This window comes from Prionailurus bengalensis, chromosome C1 (genome assembly GCF_016509475.1).
Source record: "Prionailurus bengalensis isolate Pbe53 chromosome C1, Fcat_Pben_1.1_paternal_pri, whole genome shotgun sequence".
NCBI lineage: Eukaryota > Metazoa > Chordata > Mammalia > Carnivora > Felidae > Prionailurus > Prionailurus bengalensis.
In genome coordinates this window covers 219,485,256-219,504,971 of record NC_057345.1, presented here as the reverse complement: position 1 = coordinate 219,504,971, position 19,716 = coordinate 219,485,256, and the positions used below count along the sequence as shown (strand labels likewise).

Genomic DNA, 19,716 nt, shown 5'->3' with positions numbered 1-19,716 from the left:
CGTGGCCGTGGACATCTGCATTGCCACACCCGCATGTCTTTGCTGGGAGAGCGGATGAAGAGCACCTGTGAGATTTGTGTGGCGTCCATGTTTTTTCTTCGTTAGGACTCCTTCTGCAGAGCCCAGCAGTGGCTGCAGGACCTCGAGAGGGAGGCGCCCCCAGGGGAGGTCGTGGTGATGCTGGTTGGCAACAAGACGGACGTCGGCGAGCGGCGGGAGGTGACGTTCCAGGTAGCGCTTGGGACTGGGTTGTGTCACTCCCCGAGGGGAGAAGGGGGTGACCCCAAGGTGGACACGACCACTCGCGACCCAGTCTCCCACCCACCCGCGTGCACACCACACCTGCACGCATGTCACAGACACTCATATATACTTCCTACTTGAATGTCCCTTTTGGGCAAAGATTTCTGATCTTTCCTGGAAAAGTCAGGCCTAGCAATGGTTGTTCCCCACATGTGGGGAGGCCCAGGCCAGCCCTTCTGGAAGGGGGCGGGGGGACCCGTGTGGCCGGTCTCCAAGGACCCCGGCCAGGTTAGCCAGGCTCACGAAGAAACCGTGGCCTTTCCTGCCCCTTCATCCCGGGCTGAGTTATGTGGGTGTTCAATCAATGATTGAAAAAGAGATAAGTGAAAAAATCCAGATTTCCTTGCTAGGAACCGAGCAAGGGCTAGAAACTAAAGAAAGCCATAGTTGGGGTGCCTGGGAGGCTTAGTCAGTTAAGTGTCCGACTTCGGCTCAGATCACGATCTCGGCATTCCTGGGTTCAAGCCCCACGTTGGGCTCTGTGCCGACAGCAGAGAGCCTGATGTGGGGCTTGAACTCACGAACCACAAGATCATGACCTGAGCCCGTCAAACACTTAACCGACTGAGCAGCCCAGGTGCCCCCAATTTTCATGAGAGAGAGAGAGAGAGAGAGAGAGAGAGAGAGAGAGAGATTGTGAGTGGGGGAGAGGGGCAGAGGGAGAGAGAGAGAGTGGGGTTCGATGGATCCCACAACCCTGGGATCATGATCTGAGCCAAAATCGAGAGTCAGATGCTCAACTGACTGAGCCATCCAGGTGCCCTGGCTTTCATTTTAAAATAATTCCAGGATTACAAAAAAGTGGTGCAGAAGTACCACAGAAAGTTCCTGTATGCCTTTCGCCCAGCCTTCCCGAACACTAACGTCTCGCAAAAACACAGAGCAGTGAGCAAATCAGAAAATGGGCATTCACGCAATACTAAGTCCACACCTTGTTCAGATGGTATCAGTGCCCCCCTAACACCCTGATGCATCACTCCCCGCAGTACTCACCCGTGTGGAGAGTGAGGGGGGACCCCCAGAAGGAGGGCTCAGCTCGGCTCGGCTTCCACATTTCCTGCCTTCTCACTTGCTTGGCCCTACATCAGAGCCCACGGGTGCAGGAGAGACGTGTGGGCGGGGAGCCGCCAGCTTCCCCTGGTGGCTCAGGCTCTGCTGGGAGGGGAGCCCTCCCCCTGCGAGGGCCTCCCCGCCTCCCCGCCTCCCTGGCCCTGGGCCCCCGAAGGAGAGAACCGAAACACAGAATTGGGAACCGTCACTGGTCTTGGGTCTTAGAAGGCAATTGAGTATTCCTAGGGAAGAGACTTTTTTTTCCTTAAAAAATTTTTTTTAAGTTTATTTCTGTATTTTGAAAAGGAGAGCATGAGCAGGGGAGGGGTCGAGAGAGAGGGAGAGAGAGAATCCCGAGCAGGCTCCACGCCGTCAGCGCGGAGCCTGATGTGGGGCTTGATCTCAAGAACTATGAGATCGTGACTTGAGAAAAAAATCAAGAGTTGGGCGCTCCACGGACTGAGCCACCCCGGCGCCCCGGGGAAAGTCTTTTTGTAAATTTGCGACCACTTCCCTCAGGAAGGGAAAGAGTTTGCGGAGAGCAAGAAGTTGCTGTTCATGGAGACCTCGGCCAAACTGAACCACCAGGTGACTGAGGTCTTTAGCACCATAGGTGAGTGGTGGGGCCCCCAGGAGAGCAGGGGTGGTGGTGATGGTGGGGGAGGGGAGTCATCACTGCCTCTGCTTCTTGGGTCTGCTTTCTGGCGTCCTGGGACCCGACAGAATGTCTCCGGGGGCTGGAAGGTGAGCAGGATTGCCAGGGGCCTGGACTTCATGGCTCTGGGTAACCGTCAGGGAGGACGGGGTCCCGGGACTGCCCCGTGTGCAGGGTGCATGCCAGGCCGGGGGCCTCCGCTCCCAGACCACCCTCCTCTGTCCTTCACAGCCCGAGAGCTGCTGCCGAGAGAAGACAGGAAGAAGGCCCAGCCGCAGAGGGGAGATGCAGGGCTGGCTCTGAAGGGGGCACCTGCTGGGCAGGCCGGATGCTGTGCCCACTAACAGCAGCCGCGCCAGGAAGCCCGGCTCCGGCTGCCCCTTGGGGTGAGCCACTGCCACGGCCACGTACTCTGATTCCCCCTGAAGCGGGCTTGTTGCCGAGTCCTAGAGGTTCTGGAAGCTGGCATCCTTGGGCCTTACCACTTCTCAAAGCCGGCGGGAATCATTCAGGAGAGGAGCCAGTGACAACGGGCTCCCAGGGGTGATGAGAGAAATTGCCCCCTTTTAGGGTTTGTGGGCCTTGGCACGGGGAAGCTGGACTTTAACATTTACCAAGGGACGAAAACTTTTCAAAGCAGTCACTCTGTTTCTGCCCCCAGCACACTTTGTACATCCGCTTCGGTAAAAACAAAACAAAACAAAACAAAACAAAACAAAACAAGACAAAAACCAACAAGGAGCTTTCCAAACATAAAGATGAGAAAAAGAAAAAACACCTCCCTGGTTCCCATAAGATGAAAGTCATACAGCCTCGCACATACTAAAAACATAAGATAAAAATCTGTAACTTTCTGGAATGTTCTTTGCCGTGATGACTCATAATTCTTTATGTAAAAGGCGTATACGACTCTGCTCTTCCTTGTGAGGATCGTGTGTCCCGGGCAGATGTCCTCACTCGGGCTCCAGTAAAACTCTTTTCTCTTTAAAATTTTAGGCCCCGTGTTGATGGGGTGGGGGTGGGGGGTGTCAGCTCTGCCTCAGCAGACGGTGATTCCAGATTCCCTGGGACAGGTGCACACCCGCCCCTGCCTGAATTCTCGTCCCCTCAGCTGCCTCGCCACCCAGCGTAGGGTGAAGCAGCCCAGGGGACGGCAAGGACTGAAAACCCTGGGCTGGACGGGGCGCTGTCCGGGGCTGGGCCCGCCTGGTTTGGGGAGCTGTGAGAGGAGGGGGCAGGCCCGGACAGGGGTGGCGGTGCTGGGAGGAGATGGGGTGTGGACTATGGGGCTGCGTTCACGTCCTGCCTCTCAGGGCCGTGGCCCAGGGAGGGACAGAACCCAAGGGAGGGGTCGGGGCCCCAGGCCCTTCCCCCTCTCTTCTCCCGGCTCTGAGTTTCACCAGGTGATGCTTGTGCCCTGTGAGCCTGACTCTTGGCCTGTGGTGTAAGTTTTGCAGCTTGTATGTCTTCAAACATGGAACTGTGTTCTCTAACCCGGCGGTTAGAGAGTTTGCAAGTTGGGGTTTGTCATGGCACGTGGACAGGAGGTGGTGCGTGAATGAGGAGGCGGGCCCACGCACAGGCTGTGACGGAGGAGGCCCAGGACACCTCTCCGGTGGTGACACATCACATGTTCACCTCCTTACTGCCCGCCTTCAGGGGGAGGCCCCGATGGCCCTTCTGGGAGCTCAACCCTGATGTCAAGGTGGCTATTTTACTGTGGGGGGGGGAGGGGTGGTGTTGGTTTCATCCTTGTCCCTGGGACTGTGATTAGCTAGTCTGAAATTTTAAGTATTAAGACACTGTTGTCCCCCTGGAAAGGGTGGCCTTGCTGTATCGACTATGAGGGTCAACAGCAGGACCAAGGTCATGCTGACTCTGAATTCATGACATCTGCAAAGGGTGTGGCAGCATTTCTAGGGGCTCCTCCGGAATTGCTCTCATCCACCTGCGTGGGGACGTCCTCCCAGCCCCAGGCCCGGCCCTCTGTGGGGGCCCAGCGCATGAGGATCCCCGGCAGCAGACTGATCAGGACACGGAGCCAGGCACTGGCTGGGACCCGTCCACATGAGGTCACCTCAGCCTGGCAGTATCCTGCCAAGGGTCAGGGCTCCCCACGAGGATCCCTTCTAGGTTCTGGTGTCTGGTCCCGCCCTCATCCAGCAGGCCTGGGACCCCCTGCATCCCAACCTCGTGATACTAACTGGAAGGAGCTGGGCCCAGGCAGACCCAGCGTCTGTTCTGGGGAGGTGGGGACAGCCCAGGTGTCCCACGGATTCAGGCCTTCCTGATGTACATTCTCCAAGAGCTTCTCATGGATCTTTCTAGACTAAAGCAGATTTCACAAGGCTTCCCTTGTCATGATCTTTGAGAAAAGCTACAAGGCAAATACAGAAAATAATAGCCTTGGAGAGGGCCTGCTTCCTTGATTTCCACTTATGTTATTTTTATTTCTTGAACAATTTCATCTGTGACCGTGTCTGTGGTCAAGTTGCCCGGTTTCTCATGATTATTCCTGCGTAGATGAAACATGTAAAGTGTGAGTCCCTGGGGTGCCAGTCCCTGGGGTCCCCTACCCCCTCTGCTCCCCCCATCTTCCCTGCTGTAGCAGGGCTGGGGACCCCTGTGCCAACCTGACCAGATCCCCCTTGGAGGCCGCAGGAGGCCGAGGTCACCCCTGGCCACTAGATGGCATTCCAGCATCGCTTAAGGCAGACCCCGCTGCTCGAGGGCACAGGGTCTGGGTATTCGCTGCTAAATGCCAGGCTTTCAGAGACATTTCTCATGAGTTGATCGATGCGATGGGAAGTGGCAAAATGAAGGAGATATTTGTAGGATACCCATGTATCTATACCTATTCCCTCCTGTTTTGTCTAGTGAGTATCACTGTGCTAGAATTTATTATTAAAACGTATCCTTGGACTTCTTTCCACCAGGCATCCTTCCATGGTGTCCTAGGCTGGATGCGGTGCATTGTGGTCCTGGAGCTCAGCTCCCCATCACCCAGGATGTGACTGCACCTTTCCCTCTTCTCTGCCCCACTAGGCGGGTGGCTTGACCCTGCTATGGAATGACCTGGGAGCCTCCACAAGCAGCAGCCCTTGCCCCCCGCAGGCTCTGGTTAAATCGGTCTGTGGTGCAGCTTGGGCCCTGGTTCCCGGGAGATTTGAGCCTCGCAGGTGAACCTAATATTCTGGCGAGCTGGAGAACCGCCCGAGGGCAGAGGTTCTAGCCGCCCTTTTCCTGTGGGGCGCTCGGTGCCTGGTACAACATCTGACACCCTCCAGGCGCTCAACAAACGTGTGCCCGCCAAGAAGATAGAGATGGGTTTTCCCCCGAGATCTAAAGGAAAGACAGGCTTTCCAAAACCAGCTTCCACCACAATGACGGGTGGAAGGGCTCTGTATCTGTGCTCCGCCCACCTGATCTCAGCCCCATCCTGGAACCTGAGACTGGGGTGGGGGGCAACGTACGCAGGGAGATGCACCCATGGGGTCGGCAGGCATCCCCGGCGGAGTCCCAGGAATACCAGTTCCCTTGTGCGATGGCCTCTGGTCCTGACAATGTGGGAACAAAGGCAAATGACAAGTTGAATTTCCTTACTGCCTACAGCCCACTGACAAGTCCTTGAGACAGGCAGTGACCTTCCTCTGGGAGCTTTGCCCGGATGATGACACTTTGCTATGGGCAAAAGGCAAATTTACCTTAACGTTATCCTTACCCACCCCGTCCCCGCCCCCAGGATCCCGTGAGTCTATATTAACATATAAAAATTCCTTTAGAAACTTCCTTTATCTCTACCTCCCGAGATATATGTTGGCAATCATCCTCCAAGCTTCTGGCCCTTGATAGCCATCTGAAGGGTCTCCTGACAGTTTATACTCAACGGCAATAAATGACGTTTCCCTAGCAACAGCCAGCCCCTCAAGGTCCTGGACACCTTGCTTCCAAAGCACCTTAGAGACTTGCGCTGTCCCTAACCCCCTCCCAAGCTGAAGGTGTATAATCAGTGACCTGCCACAACCCCAAGGCGGCTCTCTCTGCCCACGGGTCCTGTCCCTTTTGCACCAGAGATGTCTCAAGAATTCTTTCTTGACCGTCAGCTCCGGACCTCTACTGCTCTCAAACCCTATCACTGAGGGATGCCGGCCTGTGAGCCCACTGTCTTGCCTGCAGCCTGGGAAGCTGCTCCCACCCCACTTAGCCTGAGTTTGGACCTGGGTCCTCTCTGGAGCCTGGATGTGTGCACGCCTTCGGTGATGGAGGCAGGAGACTCAGAGGGTTGGTAAGTGGCCTCCAGGAGGGGCCCTGCTGTCCTGCCCCTGAAGGTACCCTTTCCCTGTCTTCTGTTTCCTCGGGATGCATCTCCTCCAACCCCACTGGAAGAGTTCCCCAGGCCCTGTTAACAAGACAACCACAAGGCCATAATGGAACCACTGAAGGCCCTGTTAATACTTAACCCAACCGCGGTTTCCACTCCCTCTGGAATGTAACCTTTAACCTGCCAAATTGGAATTTCCTGGAGGCCATCCTCTGCAAGACCCCTTCCCCCTTAGGAGGGCGACCTTGCCTAAACAATGCTAATAAATCCCCTTAAAAAAAAAAAAAAAAAAAGAACCTTCTCTCTGTCCTTAAAATCTTTCCTTTTCTGCACCTGGGCAGAGCATGTCTACCGGCTGGACTGAATGCTGCCCGATTCAGGGGTTGCTTAAGAAAGCCAATTAGGTCTTCAAATGTTTCAATTTTGTCTTTTAACAGCCCAGAGGGGTCGACCCAGGGACTTCTTCTTTCTTTAAAAATTATTCCTTTCTTGGGGTTCCCACTGGGCCAAACTGAGACAATTGAAGCATCTAATATTATTTGTAAGGTGTTGAACAAAAAGAGAGAGAGAGAGAGAGAAAGAGAGACCTCCTTTAGAAGAATCCAGCTAATAAATGTGGAAGGAATTGGAGAATCTCCATTGTGTGACCCACCGGTGAGGTCATTTGCTTCCCAGCAGGGATGTTCAGTGGGTGTATAAATCACTGGTGGGGGCAGGGGGTTGCTGGGCACACAGGGCTTGTATGTCAGGCACACGGTAAGCAGGGGGGAGACCCCTTACGGTGGAGATCCCCGCCTCTAGGCCAGGGTCACACGGAGGGACACAGCAGGAGGAGGGACACAGTGCTGGTGCCCACAGCAAGTGACTGAATCCAGCTGAGGCGCTCGATCTGCCTCTCAGACCACAGGAAATTCAGGGACAGAACAAGGGAACACACCTCAACAAACCAGATCATTCTACAGGATGACGCATCGGGGCTCTTGAGAGACTCAGTGTCAAGACAAAATAAGAAGGCCAGGGGCTAACAAGCAATACCTAACTATGACAGTGAATTTAGATCGCAGCCTGCTTTCAACGAAAAGAAAGAAAAAAGGACAGCAAGACTTTCTGGCCATACTTGGGGATTTTTGACTATGGACTGAAAACCAGGTGATATTATGGAGTTATTAGAAAATGTTTTAGGCACGGTCGTTTTGTGGTTATGCAGGATACTGTCCTCATTTTGAGGCGCAACGTGCTGAAATATCTAGGGGAAATGTCACGATGTTTACAACTTACTTCCAGATGGTGGGCGGGGAGGTGGGGGGGGAAGAGAAAGCAAATACATAAAATAAAAAGTGTTGATCCTAAGAGAGGGTGTGTGGGATGCTCCTTAGATTACCTTTTGAACTTTCCCGTGTGTTTAAAAACTTTCATAAAAAGTTGCAGGAAGCATAATCTCCCGCCTCTCCATCCCCCTGGGCACAGAAGGTGTGTTAGTGGCCCGGGGCCGCCCTACCGGAGCACCGCAGTCTGGAGCCCATCGGCACACCGCTGTGTTTCCGTGCGAACTCTTTTTTTTTTTTTTTAAGGGTGTAATTAGCGGCGTGAGCACATTTACAGGGTCTGCAAGCAGGCCCTCGGTCCAGCTCCAAGATGTTTTCATGTCTGTCAAGCAGTTACCCTGGCAACCGGCAGTCTGCTCTCTGTCTCCCTTCCGCACATTTCATAGAAATCTGATCATACGCTACGTGGACTTTCGCGCTTTCCACTTGGCGTCTCGTTTTCGAGGACCCGAGCTATGGCATCGGCAGAACCCCGGTCCTTTTTATGGCTGAGTCCTAACGCGCTGTGTGGATCGACTGCATTTCATCTGTTCGTGTGTCACTTTCTGAGCATCTGCTGGGACCTGCTTTCCTGACTGCACCCCGTCCCAGGCCTGGTCCAGCACCTGTCTGTTCCGGGGAGCGGTCCTGGCCCTGCCTCCTCCCTGTGTCTGGTGAGCCCTGGACCTCCCTCCCTCGAAATGGAGCAGGGACGGCTGGGGTCTGGGGGCCTGCGGGCCTGCTCTGCGGCCTCCTGGGTGTGGACGGACGGAAGTCTGGCAGTCAAGGTGGGCTCCCGAGACCCTGAAAGGGTGCAGACAGCGGCCCTCGTGCTCTGGGTTTGGAAGTGGCTGCCCTTTAAGCCCGTCCCCACCACCCTCCTCCCTGCACGCCGGGGTGGGGTGGGCCTTGGGGAAGGGGTTTACACCGAACACCCACACCGTGTTGGCCTGCAAACAGGTGCTGTGACTGCCTGAGCTATGGAGTGAGGTGGGTGTTCCTGTTCGGGGGTGTTCAGATGGGGACACTGAGGCTCAGAGTTAAGGGCTGGGCTCAGTTGCCCAGTTCGTGGGGGTGTGGCCCTGGCACCGAGGCAAGCTCCTCTGAGGCAGGACGTAGGGACATCTTGGCACGATTTGGCACGGGCAGCAAAGGGACGCGGTGCAGTTCATTTAGGTTCGAGTCTCCCGCTGGTGGTTAGAAACAAGCAGCTCACACTTGTCTTTCTCCTCTGAGTGCAAGCAAACAAGGGAGGTGAAAGCGACTGGGCTCAGAGAGGACGGGTCACGGGGAGGGGCTGTGCTGCCCGCCCCTGGGGGCCTCCTGCACCGTGTGGTGCAGTGTGCAGCCTGGACAGCCACTCAGAGCCGCTCGGGTGGAGGGCGCTATGGGCCGCAGGTGACCCCGGAAGGTCCCAGCTCCCCTACCCAGTGCTGGGTGCCTTCAGGCAAGTCACGGAGCCTCTGGGCTGCTGGACTCCGAGCGTCCTTCTAGGCTACTGTCCCTCGAGGGAAGACAGCTTCCAGTTTGCCACCACAAAGATGCAACTAAACAAGGCCAGCTGCTTTTATTAGGATTGAAGGGAAAGGAGCCGTGGAGGGGGGTGGGGGGAGGCTCCTGGAATCATGTCTTCCTGCGCCGGGCTGTCCCCCATCCCCAGAGGGCTCAGCGCCTCCTTTCAGCGGGGAGCAGCCTGGCCAGTTCACGACATCCCGGGGGGGCTGCTGTCCTCCGGCCGAAGCGGCCCACGGGTCTGATCCTGCGGCCCGCGTACCAGGCGGGATCGATGTCAGGGTCTGGGAAGGAGAGAGCCAGAGCTTGTGCGCGGGCGTCTGCGGTGCGTCCCCTGGCACGTGTGTGCCGTCTGTCCCCGCAGGTGGCAGGCCAGGTCACTTCTGGGTAGTGGGCAGCTTTGGGAAATGGGAACTCAAGCTACGCAGCCACCCCTTCCTCCCCCGCCCCTCCCCCCCCCCCCCAGGGTCTCGTGCCAGGGCCGGGGAAAGCCAATGAGCCCCTCAACTGTGTGCTGCGCGCGGTGGCAGGGGCGCTGGGAAGCAGGTGACCGGGCCACTCCCTGGAAAGGCCTGGCGAGCAACAGGCCGCACCCCTCCCAGGGCAGGGGCACTCGTGGTGAGCCACGGTTCCTGGGGGTGGAGGGGGGTGGGGCGGGTGAAGGAGGCTGATGCCCAGGGTCGGGCACTCACTGCGGATCTCCATGGAGTGCGGGTGGGTTTGGCTTGCAGCCCCCCGCAGGGCCAGTCCCAGCAGCAGCAGGCCCAGCAGCCAGGCCTGCAAAGCCTTCATCCCTCGGCTCCTGGCTCAGGGCCGGCTGGAGGCGGGATCCCACCCGGGAGGGCACGACCTGGGCACAGGGCAGGAGCAAAGTTACGTTACACACCCGGCAAGGCGGGCGGCCACAGAGGTGGGAGCCTTAGAGAACGCGAGCGCGGCGTGCGCGAGCGAGAGGGCGTATGCACGCGCATGTGAGTGTATGTGCGCGCGTGCATGTGAGTGTATGTGCGCGCGTGCGCATGCGTGGGACCGCGCGCCTGTGTAGGACACGAGAGCGCGCGCGTGCGGTCACAGGCCCGTGCACGTGTGAAGCGTGGGGTGCACGCGCAGCCGCCCTCCACCGTGAGCTGCTCTGAGCTGCGCTGGAGCCACACCGGGCTCTTTGCAAAGCGCGTTGCCCTCCCTGGGGCCTCATTCTGTGCAGCGAGCCTTACGTGAGGCCAGCAAGCGTGTCAGACCCGTTTGCACCACCCCCGTGTCATCGGAAGGAACCGGGGAGGTGTACACGCCGTGGGTGTAGAGAAGTGGGCTGTCTGGGAACGGCCCCGGTCTGTCTGTGTCAGGGAGCCGGAGGGACTGGAGCTCTCTGTACCGCTGTGTGCACCCTGTGCACACAGGCAGGGGGGGCAGAGGCGAGCAGGGTGTGGGGAACGGGCCCCCAGGGTTGCTGCAGAGGCCCTGGGCGCAGGGGGCGGTTTGCCTGCCAGGGACGTGGCCGGGGGCTGGGGGTCCCCGGTGCAGGCTGCTTTCCCTCACTCAGCCCAGGACTTCCCGACACCCAGTCCATCGTGTCCCCACAGGTCAGCTGGTGGTCGGGCTGTGGAAGAGTCCTCTGGTACCCTGCCATCGTCGGGGGACCTAGCCCTCCTCCCGCACGTGCCCCCACCCTCGGCACTTGGGGTGGGGGCATCAGAAGGCGCCTGAGCACCCTGTGTGTTCCAGGGAGGACCCCTCTGCCGACCTTGACTTTCCAGGTTGCCCAAGCCCCATGGAAAGCGCTTTTGGACTGAGAGATTTAAAATGCCCACCTCTCTGTTGGGGTGTCACACGCGGGGTGGGAATTGGAGGACACGGAGGTGCCACCACGAAAGCAGAGTAATGTAGAGACCCATCCGGATGGGCTGGGCTGTTGCTGCCCCTCTGGGCAGGACCCAGGGCGGTGGCTGGCCTCATAGGAGGGGTAGGATGCGTCCTGGCCCCTGGTCCCCAAGGACCTGCTTCTCTTCCGCCTGGAGATTCTTGCCTCCAGCCCACTGGGTTTCCTGCTCCACATTGCCACAGGGGCGCAGGGACAATTCTGCCCTTTGTCTCTACTGTGGCCAATGCTGGAGCATCGGAGCTGGGCAGGTGGGTGCCCCTCAGACACACAAACCCCTGGCTGCAGGGAGACCCTCCCGCCCCAGCCCTACAGGGAGGAGAGTGACAAGGAAGGGGCACAGAGAAACAGGGTGGGGGTGGGGTGGGTACTCACCGCGGGTCCCCACGAGCGTGCTGCGCGCGGCGGTGACCCAGGCAGGGCCAGCTCACCCCCTTTTATAACCCGAGGAGGAAGCAGCCCACCCCCAGCTGCTCCACCCCCCCCCCCCCCCCCCCGCCTCAACCGCATCCCCCTCCCTCCCAGGGTGGCATCGGGACAGAGTCTCCGCTTTTTCTTTTCTTTCTTCTATTTTTTTTTTTTTTTTAAACTCATCAGCGACGTGATTTGTCCCTTCCTGGGTTATATAATCTCATTTGGGTCGAGTGGTTTTAAAACACATTAGCCTTCCTCCTTCACACCGGCCTTTGGGCTGATGGCAAAGTCTGTGCCACGGCGGGGCAGCGTGGGAGCACTGCGGTCACAGAAGGGTGACGGTGATGGAGAGGCTGCCGGGGCCTGAGCCCGCTTCCCAGGCCGCAGTCCCCGTCTGTCCCCCACCTGCGGGGCCTTCACAGCTGCATTCATCACATGCAAACCAGTGCCATCCTGTTTCTGTAACACACAGAATGCTTCCTCCCAGGCTTTCCAGTTTCCGTCACTACTGCTTAGAATGAGCAAGTTTACTGTGATTATAAAACAAATATATTAACTTTCACTATAAAATAAGAAACAAGTTTGTACTAAAAAACTGTTTTGAAAGTTTATTTTGAGAGAGAGAGAGAGAGAGAGAGAGCAAGAGCAGGGGAAGGGCAGAGAGAGGAGAGAGACTGAATCCCCAGCAGTCTCCTTGCTGTCAGTGCGGAGCCGGACATGGGGCTCAAACTCAGGGACCCAGGGATCACAACCTGAGCCGAAGTCAAGATTCAGATGCTTAACCAGCAAGCCTCCCAGGCTTCCCCACTGGCTGTTTCCAGGCACCCCTACTAGCTGGATTTGCTGTGCTAATATTTTACTTAGGATTTTTCTTGTCTGTTGTGTTCGATTCTCCTTTCTCACACGGTCTTTGTTCTGTTTTGAGGCTAAGGTTTTGCTAACCTTACAAAAGAGGAGGGGCCCTTCCCCCTTTCCTTTATTCTGTGAAGGAGTTTGAGGAAGGACACGAGTTTGGGGCTGTTTGGGGGAGGGAGAGGGCAGGGCTTGGTGCTGATAAGAGGGGAGAGTGGGGGGGTGGGGGCTGGGGTCATGGGTGGGGGGCTTCCTGGCTCCAGAGCTTGGTGGGCTGAGACAGGAGCCCTGGGGACAGGGAAATGAGTTCAGTGGCGGCAGGTGTTTGTGGACCCTGAGGGACGGCCCTGCGGCTGCTTTGTGCATCCAGAGCTCCTCAGTGGGGCCTCGGCCACGGCCGGAACATGGGTGTGAACAGAGCCAACAGCTGGGCAGAGGGTGAGCTCACCGGGGAGGAGCGGGGAGTGGGGAGGAGGGCAGAGAAGGGATGGGATTGGGCAGCAGGAGGAACCCAGGGATCAGCCCAGGGGAGGAGGCTTGAGCGCAGAGGGGCGGGTGTGAGGGCGCCTCCCCACGGGGCCCTTTGCTGGGCCGGCTGTGGATGATGCCCCATCCTGTCCTTTAACTGCCCTGCACACGAGAATTCAAACCCCTCCGCTGTCCCCGCCCTCCTGCGTCTCCAACACACTCTGCCGGGGGTCGGCAAACTTTTTCTGCAATGGGCCAGACGGTGAACATATCTGGCTTAGTGGGCCGGGGTCTGTGTTGTAGCTGCAAGTGAACTGAACCTGAATAGCTAGGGCTGGGCACCTGCAGGGCTGTTTCACAAAACCAGGCTGCTGGCTGGATTGGGCCCCTGGGCCGCAGTCAGCTGCCCCCTGTATTTCTAGCGGGCAAATTACTCATTATAAGTGAGGGCCAATGGTCCACCATCGAGGGAGGCCCTCAGAGACCATAGTCCCATTTATGAATCCCACGTGTATGAGGTCGCTGGGTCACTTGCACGGGATCAAATGACCTGCTCCCCTGCTAGTCGAGGCAGATCCCGCCCTAGGCTGGCAGCACCTATGAGGGACATGGCCCTGCTCGCTCCATCACTTTGTGTCTGGAAGATGACTGTGACCACTCTAGGGAAATAGAACTGGGGATGAAAAGCCCGCCGAGAGGTTCACGGTCAAGAGGGAAGCCTCAGAAACGTCATAGGGGCATGGCTGCCCCTGGGCCTCCCTGGCCCTGCCCTCCCTTCCTGAGGCTGGGTCTTATGTCCCTCCGTCCTGACGGAAAGTTCCGTGCGTGGCTCATACACTCGCCGTCTCACCCGGGCTGGTTTGAGTGGGTTCTGCTCCTTGCAATGAAAGGAACCCCACACTGGGGAGACCCTCATGAGCGGACCCCTCTCTTGGAGTGAACTTGATGGCTTTGAATTCTTGGAACTCTTACCCTCAACCAGGTGGGTTCCCGGGCTTACTCAGCAGGGAGCATGGTGGCGGGTAGCTGTTTGTGGTTTTGGTGTTTGGACCATAATGGTGCAGTGGGTTGAGGTGTGTCCCTCAGAAATTCACGTCAACCAGGAATCTCAGAATGTGACCTTGGAAATAAGATCTTTGCAGGTGCAGATGGAATCACGTTAAGATGAGGTCGTGCTGGAGGGAGGTGACCCCTAAATCCAGTTCCTGGTGTCCTTAGAAGAAGAGGAGGGACACACGGAGACACCAGGAGAAGGTGCTGTGAAGACAGAGGCAGAGACAAGCCAGGGACAGGTGGAGGCCACCGGAAGCTGGGGAAGAGGATGGCACGGATCCTCCCTCAGAGCTTCCAGAAGGACCCAGCCCTGCCGGCACCTTGACCTTGGCCTTTGGCCTCCTGAGCTGTGAGAGAACACGTTTCTGTCATCCTCAGCCACCTTGCTTGTGGTGCTTTGTTACATCAGCCCCAGGAAATGAATGCAGGAGTCCCTAAGTGTGTCTGAGTGACTGATGAAATCTCTCTTTCTGGTACTTATTTCTAGAAGGCACGAGTCTTTGTGGTTTTGGCCTGTGTTTCTTAAACGTGGGCTCCTTCTGGAGTCCTGGAAAAATGGTGCACAATCTGATTGCAAGGAGGTGGCCGTGGGGACTGGGAGCCACCGGAGTCCTAGCTGCAGAATGACCACGGTGTGTGTGTGGGTGGGTGGGGCGGGGCTCCAGTCACTAGCAAAGCTGCTTCTGATGCAGAAGTTTTCTGAAAATCCAAATTCTTGAGGACTTTTAAAAAATTATTTATTTTTACAAAAAATTTTTTAAATGTTTATTTTTGAGAATGAGAGACAGTCAGAGGGTGAGCAGGGGTGGGGCAGAGAGAGAGGGAGACACAGAATCCGAAGCAGGCTCCAGGCTCCGAGCTGTCAGCACAGAGCCCGACATGGGGCTCAAACTCACAAACTGCAAGATCATGACCTGAGCCGAAGTCGGACACTCAACTGACTGAGCCACCCAGGCACCCCAATCAATTGCATTTTTAAAAAATTTTTGTTTATTTTTTTTGAGAGACAGAGCACAAATGGGGAGGAGCAGAGAGAGAGGGAGACACAGAATCCGAAGCAGGCTCCGAGCTCCAAGCTGTCAGCACAGAGCTCGACTCGGGGCTTGAACTCATGAACTGCAAGGTCATGACCTGAACCGAAGTCGGGCGCTTAACTGACTGAGCCACCCAGGCGCCCCTCTTGAGAACATTTTAAAGGACTCATCTTTAATTTAGAAAGCTGTTTCCCAGGTCTGTGTCAGGGAAACACCGCTCCCAAGAGCTGAGGTCAAGTTTTAGTGAGAGATGAGTGGTGGTGGGCGTGTCTTCCTCCCCAAGGGGACAGTGGCTCTGGGAACTCTGGCATCGCACTTATCATCATCGGAAATGACTTTCTCCATTGCTTGTATGTGACTCCCATCCAACTGGGTTCTGGGTATCCGGTGTGGGAAATACCAGACGTGGCTTTTATGTAGGAACTATGCCTTAGTCAGCGTTCTCCAGAGACATGGAACGAAGTGTGTGTGTGTGTGTGTGTGTGTGTAGAGAGAGAGAGCTTAAGGAACTAATGTGATTGTGGGATTGGCAAGTCTGGAATCTACATGGCAAGATGACAGGCTGAGGACCCAGGGAAGAGACGATGTTGCAGCTGGAATTGGAAGGCAGCGCTGAGGAGGCAGAATTCTCTCTTTCTTGGGGGACCTCCGTCTTTCTCTCTTAAGGCCTTCAACTGATTGGATGAGGCCCACCCACACTACGGAGGAGAATCTGCTTTACTCAAAGGCCGCTAATTGTAAATGTTAACCACATCTAAAAAAGCATCACAGCGACATCTAGACTGGTGTTTGGCCAAAAGTCTGGGCTCCAGGGCCTAGCCAAGTTGGCACCTAAAATTAGCCATAGCTATGGGGCAACATCCGGAGAAGGCTTCATCTCCTTGCCAGTAAACTAATCTGCAGGAGTTTTAAGTTGAGCGCAAATAACGGATGGATGTCTGGAGGAATGAGCAGGGTTGCTGGTTGAGAGATGATGCTCTCTGTTCTTGTTTCCTTAGCTTATCCGCATTTTCTGTTTTCTTCCCAACAAAACACAGAGATAGCTCATACTGCTAATAGTATTAGTAATAATCTAATAATAATTCTATGCAAAAACAACTTTGGTGCCACAGGTCTCGTGAGCACGCTTAGAAGTCACTTGGCCGGCTCGCGTGCGGGCTGTGGAGCGTCTGGGGACCAGAAGCCAAGTGCACGGATCCTATTGTGCCTTCGGGGTGGGTCTCCGGCCCCCGGTGAAGCGGCTTCTTCCACACAGCGCTGCTGAGACTTACAGAAATCGCTGCTGGCTAGAGCACCGCCGTGGAAGACCACTGACCTGAGGTGGTTCGGGTCGATGCGCTGGGGCAATCGCCTGGAAGGTCATACCCTTCGCCGGGCATCCGGCAGGAACTGAGCACAAGTGGCTATCTGGGCCTGGACCGCCACGTGTTGGGCGCTAGGTGATCTGAGCAGAGGGCCTCATGCTGCCTATTCTAAGCTCACTTTAAACCATGAAGGATCCGGGGCACCTGGGTGGCTCAGTCGGTCGAGCGTCCGACTTCGGCTCAGGTCATGATCTCGCAGTTTGTGAGTTCAAGCCTGAGTCGGGCTCTGTGCTGACAGCTCGGAGCCTGGAGCCGGCTTCGGGTTCTGTGTCTCCCTCTCTCTCTGCCCCTCCCCAGCTCATGCTCTGTCTCTCTCTCTCTCTGTCAAAAATAAATAAACATTAAAAAGAAAATAAACTACAAGATCTGCACATTCAGCTCCTCATGATGCTTCTTTTCTCTGATAAAGAAGACTGTTGGAGAATAAAACTCTGGAGAAATATTTTACTTTTTTATTTAAGTAGGCTTCATGCCCAGCTTGGGGCTTAAACTCACGGCCCCGAGAAAAAGAGTCACATGCTCTACCTACTGAGCGCCCCCGGAGAGATGTTTTCAACGCTAACTCTAACACCCACTTGGAGTTGTAATGAAACCACGGACTCCTCTCGCTCTTGGTTGGAAGCAGCTGAACACCAGGGTCCCTCGTCACCCATCTCCCCGTAATCAGCTTCCAGGAAAGGTGCTTCTGGAATGACCGTCTGCTAGAAAAGGGACTCGGGAAAGCTCTTTCAAAGAATGGAATTTATTGTATGAAAACGACCACCTCTTATTTGCTGCCACGGGGAGCTCAGCACTCAGCGAGCTCTGTGGATTCGACACTCGTCTGGGGAGAGTCCCACTGCGAGGGGGCAGGAAGCGCTTCCCTTGGTCAGCCCTTGGGGACACAGCTGACTTTCGTCTCTGCCCCCCGTTTGACTCCCAGGGAAGCCCTGCCCCCAAGCAGGGCTGCGGCCTCGGTGCTCTGTCTGGAGTGAGCCACAGCGTTACCCCTGGAAAGGCCAGCACCGAGTGGGCAGTTCGGGGGCACTTTGAAATTGTAACCGTGGTGACAGCCACAGGGAGCCTCCCCTCTCTCCGCGTGGGGAACGCTGGTCCCACTCAGGCTGTCCACATGCCACTGCCTCTGGGGGGACGGTCAGTCGTGCCTGGGAGCCTCCTGGAAACCGGCAGTCTGGTGGCTCCGTGGCCGTTCCTGGGTGCTATGCCGGCTGCCGTGGACTCCACGGGCGTGGGCCTGCTTGTGCCCGAGCCCCCAGGTCACTGCTCGGTGAGGTCACACGCACAGCCATTGTTCCTGAAGCTTTTCTACCACGTCTGGGCAGGCTGGGCCGTGGCCACTCGATGCACTCAATGCACCGTCTACCCCCACCCACTCCCCCTTCCCTGAACTGGTGGGACAGGAGGTTTTCTTGCACAGAGTGGGTCCTCTGGCCTTGAGTGGGGCAGTGAGTGCCAAGTGTCCTGCTGCTGGGTGACGTGAGAACAGGCACGGGGGGGGATTCTAGGAGGATGGGGGCGCAGAGGACAAGGGGGGGCGTGTGGCAAAGCCAGTGGACGGGACGGGGAGGACGCCTGTTGTCCATGCTCCTGGTCGCTCTCGGAAGTGAAGTGTGTGCCTGAGCCCAGGGCTCCCTGGGAGGCTGGGAGGAGGCCGTTCACGGGAGCATGTGCCATGACCTTCTGCTTTCCCCGTGCTTTCTCTTAGGGTCTGGCCGGGGGAGGGGAGGTGTTCCACTGATCTCTGTCAGCGTGATTATAATTTAGCTACAGTGGGCTGAATGGTGGCTCCCCAGACTCCCATCCTAACTCCTAGAACTTGTGGATGTGACCCTGTTTGGAAAACAGGTCCTTGCACATGTATTTAGGGTAAAGATCTCCAGATGAGATTACCCTGGATAATCGAGCTGGGTCCTAAATCCAAGGGCAAGCATCCTCGTGAGAGAAGGGCAGAGGGAGACTTGGGAGACCCAGAAGGCCTCGTGAGTCCTTCCCGTGAAGGGTCAGATGGTATACACTCAACTCTGTTTTTGCAGCACAAAAGCGACACAGACAATAATGTGGCAGGTGGGTGTGGCCAGGTTTGTGGACCGAGGCCTAGAGACAGGGCAGGCGACCTGAAGAAGGAGAAGCTTTGGAGAAAAGAGGCGGGGCTGGCTTGCCTTGGACAGGGGTCCCCCAAACCCCCAAACCAACAGGCCTGGCGGATCCCAGGCTGGGGCTTGTTTGGAAGGCACGGGGATCCCTGTAGTGAGGTTCATGGCCATCCTTCTGACTTCCTGGCTGCCCCCACGCACGGCACGTGGAGTAGCTGGGGCTCCCTGGGGACGCGAGTTCGTTCACAAGTCACAACGAAGGTCTCGGTAGAGTAACGGAGCACCGGCCACAGAAGCGAGAGCAGAGACAGCACGGATACGACAGGACACAGCTGTAGACTAAGCACACGGATTTGTCACGAGATGAGGGACAAGATCCAGGCATCGTGGAAAAGAACCGAGTGGCAGTCTTTGGCATAAAGGTATATTCCCAACAGCCAGGTTCTCCCGACAGAATGTGGGGGTGAAGGAGAAGACAGCCCCAAGCCCTGGAGTGAGCCGCTGGAAGGCTGGGGTGGACATTACCGGGCACAGCAAGGGGCTGGGGGCGGTGAGGCCAAGTTCGGCCGGAAGGGGGACTCTGAGAAGCTGGAGGAGGGGGTGGCTGGTCTCCGGTGGGGAATTGGCTGCACTTCCAGCCCATAGGTACGCAGAGCCGCGGGGCTTGATGGGGGCTGGAGAGGAGCTTTGGAGGGGTGGAGGGACCGGTGCTGGGGGCTGGGAGGACGCCCGCCAGGTCAGCACAGGTCACCGGGCCTCTGTGGTGCCGCTGAGGGAATGAGTGAATGAGTACGTGCTCTCGCTCTGATGGCGCTCGAGTCAGCAGTGGAGGAACGAACGTGGCTAATAAAGCCCTCCGGTAGGAACACGTACTACCTGGGACCCGTTGTCCCTATTACATGAACACTCGGGGACACACGGCCGGCAGACCGTCTCTTCTCTAACTCCTAGGAACTCACGTTGACTTTGATTTACTTTGTGGATAAGGAGAGGTGTACCCCCCCGCCCCAATTGATCTCCTTTCATTTGTAGGAAGCTTTTAATTGTTTTTAGCACTGAATTAGGAGCTACGTATTTGCACCAGCTTCCATCCAGAGAAGGGGCCTCACGTCTGTCTTTTCTACAGACCCCAGCATAACCTGAAGCCCAGTCGTTCAAATGGATTTCTGAAACCCGCGGGCGGGCCTGGGGACGGCGTGAGCTCTGCGGCCGCCGCCTTTGGGCTCAGTGGAAACACAGAGCTAGCGGTCCAGGGTCCGCACGGCGGTGGGTGGGGGTGGGACTCTGACCCCCGTCAGGTCAGAAGACAGGCTCGCCTGCTCCCCTCTGTTCTCCACCTGCCTTTCGTTCCCTTCCGTCCCCGAGCAGTTTAAGAGAGAAGAGTTCAAGCTGGCCCAAAGTCACTTTAGAAAGCATC

General features: G+C 56.7%; 2 protein-coding genes across 3 annotated transcripts in view; one reads left to right on the top strand and one right to left on the bottom strand.

The window, feature by feature from the left end:
• Nucleotides 1–2,690, top strand: part of RAB17 (RAB17, member RAS oncogene family) — a 30,731-nt gene extending 28,041 nt beyond the window's left edge. For both annotated transcript variants that reach the window (XM_043578264.1, XM_043578263.1), the window contains 3 exons: nucleotides 106–231; nucleotides 1,873–1,966; nucleotides 2,240–2,690. In XM_043578264.1, coding sequence (XP_043434199.1) covers nucleotides 106–231; nucleotides 1,873–1,966; nucleotides 2,240–2,352 — 333 coding nt within the window. In that variant the 3' untranslated portion in view covers nucleotides 2,353–2,690. The remainder of the gene's footprint in view (nucleotides 1–105; nucleotides 232–1,872; nucleotides 1,967–2,239) is intronic.
• Nucleotides 2,691–9,185: 6,495 nt separating this feature from the next.
• On the bottom strand, nucleotides 9,186–10,102 carry PRLH (prolactin releasing hormone). The gene is made up of 2 exons (XM_043573460.1): nucleotides 9,838–10,102; nucleotides 9,186–9,429 (listed from the first exon to the last, which is right to left on the bottom strand). Exons 1-2 carry the CDS (start codon nucleotides 9,935–9,937, stop codon nucleotides 9,299–9,301), a joined length of 231 nt encoding a protein of 76 aa, XP_043429395.1. The 5' UTR covers nucleotides 9,938–10,102; the 3' UTR covers nucleotides 9,186–9,298.
• Nucleotides 10,103–19,716: the final 9,614 nt, after the last annotated feature.